The sequence below is a fragment of the Gavialis gangeticus genome, unplaced genomic scaffold, assembly GCF_001723915.1.
Source record: "Gavialis gangeticus isolate Ggan-Ray unplaced genomic scaffold, GavGan_comp1, whole genome shotgun sequence".
NCBI classification, from domain to species: domain Eukaryota; kingdom Metazoa; phylum Chordata; order Crocodylia; family Gavialidae; genus Gavialis; species Gavialis gangeticus.
Genome location: NW_017729031.1, coordinates 73,017,627 through 73,028,532, shown reverse-complemented (window position 1 = coordinate 73,028,532; position 10,906 = coordinate 73,017,627). Strand labels below are relative to the sequence as shown.

Here is a 10,906-nt window from a genome sequence, read left to right as displayed (position 1 = left end):
GCAGGGGGGGCGGGAAGGGACATGAGGGGGCCGATCAAGGCCCCTGTGGTGAGGGAAAGAGTGGGGCTAGGGCTGGGGCTGGAGCAGGTGCTGCCCAGCCAGGGTGGGGTGGGGCACGGGATGGAGCCGCAGCTCATCTGGGGGTCACAAGAGGTGGGGGCAGCTCCTGCTGCTGTGTGCCCCCAGATCTGTGCATGGGGCAGGGTGGGCTGCCACTGCAGGCTGGGGCCGGGGCTCTGCAGGGCTGCTCCCAGTGGGGGCTGGGCCAGGCTGTGCTTGGGATGGGGCGGGTTGCAGCTCTGGGAGCAGGGTTGGGGGGGCAATGGCAAATTTTGGGTGGCTGCAGTCTTCCCCACCTGTAACCTCCCTCCCAGTGCTGCTGCTGCTGCCTGCCCCTGGCTCAGCTTGCCAGGAAGAGCCTGGTGTAACCCCAGCCTGCAGTGGCACCCTGCCCTGCCCCACACAGATCAGGGGGGCACATGCCCCACATGCCCTCCTGGGGTGCACGCAGCAGTGGGAGCCACCTTCCTTCCTCACGCCCTCCAGACAAGCCATGGCTCCATCCTGTACCCTGCCCCACCCCAGCTGGGCAGTACCTGCCCCAGCTCCAGCCCCACTGCCTCCCTCACCCCAGGGGCCTCAATCTGCACCCCCACACACCCCTTCCCTTCCCCCTCCTCTTCCACCACAACAGACTTACCAGCAGGACACTGCTCTTCAAGCTATCCGGCCACGTATCGGAAATCGGATCAGTAGTGGCCGATATGCCTCCTTACAAATCAGATATCAGTATTAGCCCCGAAAATCTCTATTGGTGCACTCCTAATTAAAATGAAAAGATGTATTTTGTTTTGAGTTAGTCCAGCATTAGACACTGTGTACCTACAGTATTTTATTCCTTCATGGCCACCCAATGCTCTCATTTTCTCCTATGGGCTTGGCTGCCAGGCCTTCCTGTATTTTTCATGATGCTTGCAGTCTCACCTTTGCTACCTGGAGGGTCATAACAGTCATGTGACTGTGGATGCTGTATAGGAGAGAGGCCATGAGGCATCTGAACTACAAATCTCATAAGTCACCATAGGCAGACATGATTTCATGTCAAGTTGACTCACACTGAAACAGTTTTTGATTCATTTCAACAAATGGAAATGAAAGTGTTTTATTCAGGGATGTTGAAATTCTTTGTTATGATCAAAGATATCAAAATTAGACACTATGTTATATCTCTATCTGTTTTTTACTTAGCTTTTTGTTTTGCAGAAGAATTTTTTATTTCAACATTTTTCCTGAGCTAGGACAATAACATTTCAAAGAAATAGTTTTGCATAGGACAAAAACATTGATCTTCACTCAGTTCCAGCATTACATAAGGTAGTTTTCAATTAAAATTCGTAATATTCTTGCCGAGCAGATTTTCTTTTATTTAAAATAGTTTAAATAAAACTATTTTAAATAAAAGAATTTTATACTAGTGTTGATTTATACTAGTGTTGACTCAAAATTATTAGTCTCTAATCATGCAGCTGGATCCACGTGAGTGGACCTGTATGCTAACAGAGTGCCCGTTGCCTTGGTTAATCATGTCTTTAAGTAGTGACCTGGCACACATTCAATTAATGGTATTATAACATGAGGAATAATATGTGTTATAATTTTATGGCTGGTTCCTAGCACACCTTTAATTGAACATGTAGCCAGTGTCCCCAGCCTCCAGAGCACACCAGAGAGAGCCCTTCAAGACTCCTATGTGTTCCAGAGGCTGGGAGTGCTGGTCAGCTGATGGGGCTGTCAGGCAGGGGAATGCAGGGAGCCAAGTGCAGGGAGAGCCCGGGATCATGATCCTGGGTTCCCCCTGCATCAGCAATATGGTATGATGGGATCTGATAATCAGTCTCACAGTTGTACCTCCTGCCATGCACATATGGCATGTCAAGAAATGCAATTGTTGAGATCCCACATGAGATCTCAACACACCTTTAATTTAACATCTATCAGGGGCCTAAGTTTGTCAGTAAGTCTTGGATCCTGCAACTTTATGTGGTGGAAGCCTATGCCCAGATGGGGCCCACATGTTTGGAACAACTTGTTGAGTCAGGGCCTTATACTGGAATGCCCTGCTCCCAGTTTGTACACCATTTGTTGGAGCATAAGTTTGGATTTAACTACAGATGCTGTACATTTATCTTATTTATAGAAGGGCCGCTCCTATTTCATTCAGATTTATTCAGATCTTCTCCCTATTCACAGTATAATGGGAAATAAGTGAACCCTGACTGCATGAAATGGAGGATTATTTAGAAGCTATACAGTGTGTTTCTTCAACATTGCAAGATACTCTCTGACAGTTTTCTGAGCCAAGTGCCCTCTCAGGACTAATATTTATTACTAACCCCCAGCATTCACAATCCATGCATTACTCCTCTGAAATTACATTATTTTTAAAAATCTTGTGATTATCATAGGCAATCAAGTTTGGTTATTTTTATTTGCTCTCTGACTTTTTAGCCTTTAAGGTTTACATTATTCACATATTTGGTCTGGTTTGAAGTCACAGCCATACTGCCAGTGGACAACTACTGCCCTTATTATTGTTGACCACACTGGGGAAAGATCAGAAGCAAGAGAAGCAGAATAACTCAAGGTGAAAATCCTTGTGATTTGTCCAGGACTGCAGTAGCTGCCAAACTTCTACCAATTTCTACCCTTTTACGAATACAGACCTTCCTCACCAAGTATGTCTGTGGGAGAGTTTTGCAGATCTGCAATTTAAAACACATATAGTTATTCTCACTCTGTACTGGGAACTAGAATTAAGCATTTTTGGTTAACAGAAGGAGCCACTTGTCAGCATTCCAGGCTGAAAAAGCGATTGAAAAAATATGATAAGGCTACGGGAAGAAGCAGAAAAAATCCTTCTCATTTAGGCCTTAAAACTGGTAGCACAAGCATTCTGTTTGATTATTATACTTTGTTCTTTGCTTCATACTACTGCTGATCTTGGGGCCCCGAGGAAATGAGACACTGCAGCTGTGTGGTATCTTGAATAAGTAAACAGAATCTCTCCTGGGTAAGGTGGAGGCAGGGGAGCATATTTTCAATGGTATTTAGGTACCTAAAGATGCAGTTAGGCTCTTAGTGAGGTTTTCAAAAGTACATATGGACTTAAATTGCTTAAGCACTTTTGGAAAACACCCCTAGGCACCTATCTGCATCATTAGGTGCCTAAACACTTTGGAAAATTTGTCCCAGAGGCAGAGAAATCTTTTACTTATTAATTCTGTTAGTTTTTTCCATTTTAGTTCAGTGTATATTAAACCTTTGGGCTTAATAAATATTGTTCAAGGAGGTTTCGTAGAAGTGGTTTACATCTGAGTTAAGTGAGAGTGGCATTTATTCGGAGCTGAATTTACAACATCAACTGCAAACTCAGTAACACTGTTCCTTCATGGTTTAATGACATATAAAGGCAACTTCGTAAATTTATTTTTGTCTTGTTTTCATTTTTGAAACAATGCTCCTCCTAGTCTCCTCCTCCCTGCTCCCTCCCTCCCCCCACACAAAGCTGGGGTTATTCCAGCTAAAGATTATACTAGGAATCGTAAAATTTGGCAGTTGTAGAAGAAAGGCAGCATTAGAAGAAGCTCAAACCTGATCTGCAGCTTTTGCAATCCCCAACTGAATGCTAGATTGTAATTCTGCCCCTGCAGGTCTATAGAAAAACTGAAGAGAAAATGTGCAAGGAAACCATCTTTACTTGGTCTGTGAAGGCATCCATTCCCTGTACACAGATTATTTGTTCTTGCTCCTTTCAGGGAGCAAATCACCTGAAAAATGTAGAAGAACAGGGCAAAGCCATAACCATGGTACCTTTTTACTGGCAGAGGAAATTCAGTATGCTGCAATGCAAGATGCACCAGCTCTATGCATGGAAGAGACTAAGAGCATGCATTCACTAGGTATATGCAGCAGCCAGTGGAGAGTTTGTGCCTGAGGTACAGCCTGTCCCTGCATCCAAGCTGATGCAGGAGGGCTCCTGACATCTGTTCAAGCAATATGCGCAATGTAGTCCTAAACACAAGAGGAGCTCGTGGACAGCAGAGAGACTGAGGGCTGCAGTTCAGGATTACCACGCCTGAGAGGTTGTAGCCCCAAACTTCCAAAGACTGACAGAATCTTTTAAGAAATCCGAATCTGTGTTTTACATTACATCAATCAGGAAAGCAGCTTTTTTAAAAAACAAAACAAAATATGGGTTACAGAAAATAGTTATTTTTGTTACTTTGTGAAAGTATAACACATTTAAAACAGTCTTTCTTGATGACTTCAGAAAACCACAAGAATTCTAGACAGAATTTAAGGTCGTAAGCCCTTTTCTCTCTTAAAAAAGTTTCCACTGCTAAGTAATTCAATAGATGTATTTTCTTTCAGTGTTGTATACGCTGAGCAGTTTGGTTAATAATTAAGGTGCCAAAACAGTTTTAAATGTCAGCTGTGTGTTCACAATTGCGTAAACTGTTTGCTCCCTCAGGGCCCTCATATGGTAACGGAAGAGCTGCACTCCATCAGCTTTGAAACTCAAGTCTGTCTATATGGATTAACCATAGATTTGGAAGTGAGTTTTTTGTTTTTTTATTTTATTTCATTTTTTTATTTCAAACCAAGACAATATCTGTTGCTTGTAAAATTTCCACAGTTTATGGATAGAAGATACCTTTTTTACATCTTTAGTTCAAAAACACAAATACTTATTTTTGTTTTAATTCTGATTTGCTAGGTACACTTTACCTAGGGATCGCATAGATACATCTTGTTCAGCAGAGAAATCAATGGCAGCTGAACTGAGCAATAAAGTCAATGGCAGTTTCCTCTGATTTCAGTAGAAGCAGATTGGGATCCTCCAAACAGCACCAAAGCACACAAAAGCTTTAGGTGCATATGATGCACTATGCCTATAGATACTACTGAACTTCAACATTCACTGGGTTCCTGAGAAAGTATTTACTGGAACACAGATGAAAAATAAGCCAATGTCAATACCTCACTAGATCTGTTTCAGGAATACAGGGAAAGGAAGAGCTAATGATAAGATTATTACAATGTTTTTAATATTAGTTATATTATTTTATTTGTTATAACTAATACATGCTCCAGCAATTACCATGTTTGCCACATTTTGCAACTCACATTCTTTATTTCTCCTTTTCACCAGACAAGCTCTTTGCCCGTGGTGATGATTTCCAATGTCAGTCAGTTACCTAATGCTTGGGCTTCTATTATTTGGTATAACTTGTCAACAAATGATCCTCAGGTAAGTCTTTAAATCCAAAACACGACCTTCCTATACCTTTCCAATCTCCATTATCCACTTAGAAAACACATCCATTGAGGGAAAAAAGCGTTTTTTTTCATTATTTCTGATACTTCTAGGAAAAATTAGCCATGTTTTCCATACATACCTTGTAAGTTATCCATAGTCACATGTATAATAAAACCAAGTTTACATGGGGGATTGGCTGGCTCTTTGGATCATGATAGAATGCCCTTTTCTCTTCAGATGATAGTTCATATGTGACTTTGGTCAATACTGATTTGAAACTGTCACCATTTTCTTCCTATATTTTGGTTTGTGTGAAGTGACTTAATAGTAGTGTCTGATCAGTTCATAGGGGGCAAGTCACTAATGGCACTAAAAATTTGTCTTGGTAAAGAGGGCAGTGCTGGAATGGGCTTGTAGATTTAAGTACCCTTTTATTCACTCAGTATGGTTTCCCTAAAAGTTGGGCAGAAAGTGGAAGGTTGTATATGGAAATCTTACAGTCCTGCATCTATCAGAAACAGATTTCTTGCCCTTGCTATTCTGATTGGAAACAGTTCCAGACACTCACAGCACAGACAGTTAAAAAGCTCCCACGTTCCGTGGCCAATTTATACCTTTTTGTTTTGGTGTCAGCACTACTATTAACATACAAAGTTATTTTTCTTTCATAGTTATAAGTAAGGCCATATCCAAGGTTTAGGTTCTTTGTTTTTAACCCACACATGCTGCTTAACAAAAAGTCTTATGAAAATAGTCATTAGTGGGTGCATCTACACAAGATGCTTTACTGCACATTAAAGCTAATTACTGCACAGTAAGCATCCATGTATAGGCCTGCAAATGCAAGAACAAATTTACTCAAGATTAGTAACTTCAGAGTAGTACGTGCACGTGCTCCTGGTAGGCCAGGCAGCAGGGGTGGGAGATTGCTCCCTGCCCCTGGAAGCTGCCTGGTGCCAGGGCAGACTCCACCACTGGAGCCCAGGCAGGGACAATGTTCCTCTGCCCAGGCAGCAAGGATTTCCAGGAGACAGCTGTCTCCTGGTCCCTGGGCGAACACCCAGGGGAGCCTAGTGCTCCCCCTGGCTGCTGCAGAGATCAGTTGCAGGGCCACAGGGAGTAGAAGCAGCAAATCTGCTCCCACTCATCCCTGTATGTGTAGACATGTGCCTAGGAGTGTTTACTCTCGAGTAGTTTACTTGAGAATAAACTGCTCCCAGATCTTTTGCACATGTAGATGCGCCCAGTATGTTCTAGATCAGTGGTGCTCAAGCTTTTAGCCCTGTGAGTGGTACAGGGCCAATTCATAGGCCAGATCAAGCTTCACATGCTGAGGTTGGACCCTGTGCTGCCTCTGTCCAGCCCCGGATGCCCAGATAGGGCTCCATCCGTCATCATATGGCCCCTGCTTCCCGAAATCAGGCTCTGTACTGCCCTATATGCCCAATCTAGTGCACAGGGCCCAGGGCTCCCCATGGGTCCAAAGCAGGGGCACTGCTCCCCTGCTGCCAATTTTTCAAACCCATGCGGAGCCCCGCAAGCTGGATGACATGATGCTGGGAGCCAGATCTGGCCTAGAGGCCAGGGGTTCTAGGCATATGCTTAATGGAATCAATTTTAAAACAAAACAACCCCCCCCCCAATATTAGCCAAAGAATTCAACATTATAAACAATATAAAGCATCTAAAAGGTTAGTTACTACAGCTGGCATACTTAAATTTTGTTTATTCCAAATTAAATATTGCCTTGCAAGAACATCTGCACTTAGTGGTTAGCTTTTCAGCTGAGTTATCTTAAGTCTCAGAAAATGGTGCTTTTAAAGTACATCTGAATTTCTTTTGCAGTCTGGGGCTTCCATTATTTCACAGAGCGACTCACAATGTATAAACAAAGCATTAATTCTATTTCAGAACTTGTCTTTCTTTAACAATCCCCCTGCTGCCACTTTGAGTCAGCTCCTGGAAGTACTAAGCTGGCAGTTTTCATCATATGTTGGTCGTGGACTTAATTCTGAGCAGCTCAGTATGCTGGCAGAGAAACTGATGGGTAAGAAACCAGGAAACTATGAAAGCCATTCTCTTTCCATTTTCCTCTAAATATTAAACCTGACAGGCTAAGCTCTGTCCATGTGCAAGTTAGAAGTCAAAAACTGAGTCTGAAATGTCCCTCAGGTCCCCAACTGTTAAGCTAATTCTAATTCAGGTTGTAAATACATACATTGAGCTTCAGCAATCAGTAGTCACAGGTGACCATTTTTCCATGAAACTTCTACTTTCCAGCATTTAGCTTATCAGTGTCAACATGTATTAAAATATTTTGAAGACAATAATACACATCAACTTATTCATGATCAACAGTTCATAGAGAGCTCATAAACTTTTAAACTACTAACATAAATTAAAGGGAGTCAGAGTTGCATTAAACCCCAGCTAACTTTCTTAACAAATCTGTTAGGACATAAAGAAAAAAAGAAACCTAGTTTTTGTAGTTTAAAAAAAAAACCAAGATTCTTTTCAATTCTGGGCCCTTGTTTCCTGAGTGTAGAGTGGAGTCACTCCTGCTATGCTGATGGAGCACCTGTGTAGACAGGAAGTGGTAGGGTTGTACAGATAATAGCAAACCTTTAAGTGGCAGGAGAGAGAAGCAAATATCTGCCTGCCTGTTCTTCAGAAGAGTACAGGCTCTGAACAAAGCTGATAGAGTTAGAGAACTCGTTTTTTCTGTACATAAGTGGAGATAGTTAAGATGTTGACAAATCACAGGGGTTCTTTGGCTAAATTCTTCTGGAAGCTGTGAGAGTGAGGAGATTTCTAAGGCTTAAAAAGGTGTAACCATATAATTAAAGCTGGAAATTAGTTGCTGAGTATAAAGGAAATCTGGAGCTAGAACAAGGAGATACTCATCAGTAGATTAATAATAATAAAAAGATTCAGTTAGCATGGTTAAGGCATGGTTAGCCAACAGTACATAAACAAATGCTGCGGCCAGCATTGTATCTGACAACTAAAGATGTGTGAAGCAGGCCCTATTCAATATGGATTCGGATTTGGATTCTGCCCGAATCAGAGACAGTGATCGATTCATTGATTCGGATCACTGTTCCTGATTCGATTCGGCCAAATCTGAAGATTCAATGCTGATTTGGAGAATCAGTGATTTGGGCATAGACACAGCTTTAAAAGTTTTTTCTACATACCTTGAGGTAGCAGGCACGGCTCATGATCGCTGCGATGCTGGGGCACATGGAGCATCCCACAGGAGAGCGGGGGGGCCCTCCATGTGCTTGGCAGCGAACCTGGAAGTGGACAGGAAATACTTCCAGTCCACTTCCAGGTCTGCCTGGGAGCATGCTGGGGAGCCTCCCCAGCTCGCTGATCAGCCACAGGGGGAGCCCGGGTGTCCCCCTCACCTCCCCCCCGACCCAGGAGGCACCAGTCACCGAGCCAGGGTGCCCCCCCCCAGCGCTCTCCCTGACAGACCCAGAAGTGGACTGGAAGTGATTCTGGTCCACTTCTGGGTCTGCTGCTGAGTGCACTAAGAAACCCCCGCACCCCTGTGGGACGCTCCATTCACCCCACCAGCACAACATTCATGAGCCGCCTGATACCTTGAGGTATGCAGAAAAAACATTTAAAGTTGCGTCTGTGTCTGAACCGCCAAATCTTTCTGAATCTCTCCGAATCGATTTGGAGGGTTCCGATTTGATTTGGAAAGATTAAAGGGTCCTCTGATACAATTCAGATTTGGAGATTCGGCTACCAAATCGGGTCAAATCTCTGCTGAATTGAATCGGGGACCGAAGCTTATCACAGCCCTGCTGACCACCTTTGACTCCCACCATGAATGCCCAGGTACTCATCCACAGCTCAGTCAAGTAAGGGTAACCTATCGCATGAGCTCAGAGCAGGGCTTGAATGCATGCCTCCATAGTTATAGCAATATGCCTTAACTGCCCCGGCATAGAACTTTATTTCTTAGCATTAATCAAGACGTAAATTCGTAAGGACATATGTATCAGAAAAAAAACTACTACAAATTTGAACAGAAAAGCTCAAGACAGGAGGAAACTGATGAGATTTGGACATAAGGGACATGATTTATATGGCAGTGTAGAACAGAAGTCCAAAATTTTTTAAGGTGTAGTTAGGATGATCAAACTGCTGTCATGTATAATGCAAATGTTTTTATATTGATGCATAACAAACACATTGATTTCAGGAACTTTGTACAAATTGACTCACATTTCTTTTTAAATTTTAGGGCAACAAACTAGTTACAGTGATTATCAACTGTCCTGGGGAAAGTTCTGCAAGGTATGGTTGTGAAAAGAAAATTAAAGTGCTCTTTAAGTGCTTGAATGAAGGTCTGATCCTACCTAATTAATCTCAGGCTCCTAACAGACATTAAAATAATCACAAGATTAGGATCCGAGGAATTTTATGCGCAATCCCCAAAATCATGCAATCTGTCATGCCAGTCATGCATGGCAGGACACATGATCTTAGGGGTTGGGCAGTTCCTCAGATCCAAATCATGAGACTGATGGCATACAGGGATCTCAGCATTCTGGTTGGGGAGCCCCTTCCCAACATGTTCTGGTGGCTGATACCCAAGATCAGGCAAGAGACAGCCCAGAGTTCTCAACTGGGGTGCAGGGCTGCCTCCTACCCAATCCCAAAGGCAGCGCTCCCTATGTCCCTGCATATTTCCAGCCTTGCTGTGCAGCCTGCATGCAGGGTAGAGGGCACAGCATTTGAAACTGTTGGGGTGGGAGAGTCCATCACCTCTCCCTGTGTCCAGCACATTTCCTGTCTTGCCCTGCAGCTCACGTGTAGGTACAAAGCAAGGCATATAAAAGTACCAGATGCAGGGGAACTGATGGGCTCCACTTCACACCCAGTATGTTTCTTGCCTTGCTTTGTAGCTCATATGTGAGGTGAAGGACAAGGCTTTTAATAGTGCAGAGCACTGGGGAGTCCATCTGCTTCCCATGTGCCTGGCACATTTCCTGTCTTGCCCTGCACCCCACGTCTTGTCAAGTCATGGCAAGGCAGACCATGCCACATGTTCACATTAAAATGCTAGACAAACCAGCCACGAAGATGCTTCACACTAAATCCTTATGGCTAGTTTGCAACTTTATGTCATCATAAATTAGTTGAATATGTGGCATGTTGCCATTAATCACGTAATAAATATAACATCTGTCCCAGTAACAAAGGCCTGATATCACAATGGGTTGCCCTTATCAGGATTTCCAGGCCCAGGATTCTTACATTAATTCTTAAATATTACTTGATGGAAAGAACAAATGGAGTTTCTTAAAGTAAAAAGGCTGGGTGAGATGAGTTTGTATTCTAAACCAGGGTTGATGCTAGAGGTGCACCGATATATTGGTCCAAATCACATCTGCACCAATAAAAGGAAAATTGACATTATCAGCAATAAGCTTTTTTTGGCTGATGTGGCCAGTAATGTTGCCAGTAAATGCCACGTGCATCTGCAGCCTGCACACAGCCAGCCCAGCAGCTTGCAGAGCAGCATCCAGGTGGTAAGTCTCTTGGGGGGAAACGGGGAGGGGACGG

The 10,906-nt window shown here is 43.4% G+C and overlaps 1 protein-coding gene and 1 long non-coding RNA gene across 3 annotated transcripts in view; one reads left to right on the top strand and one right to left on the bottom strand.

Annotated features, from left to right (window-relative positions):
• Positions 1 to 10,906, top strand: part of STAT4 (signal transducer and activator of transcription 4) — a 102,685-nt gene that overhangs the window by 78,282 nt on the left and 13,497 nt on the right. For both annotated transcript variants that reach the window (XM_019523110.1, XM_019523111.1), the window contains exons 15-18: positions 4,532 to 4,615; positions 5,213 to 5,311; positions 7,232 to 7,367; positions 9,582 to 9,634. In XM_019523110.1, coding sequence (XP_019378655.1) covers positions 4,532 to 4,615; positions 5,213 to 5,311; positions 7,232 to 7,367; positions 9,582 to 9,634 — 372 coding nt within the window. The remainder of the gene's footprint in view (positions 1 to 4,531; positions 4,616 to 5,212; positions 5,312 to 7,231; positions 7,368 to 9,581; positions 9,635 to 10,906) is intronic.
• The window catches only part of LOC109301854, a 105,026-nt gene that overhangs the window by 80,670 nt on the left and 13,450 nt on the right, over positions 1 to 10,906 (bottom strand). The window lies entirely within an intron of this gene.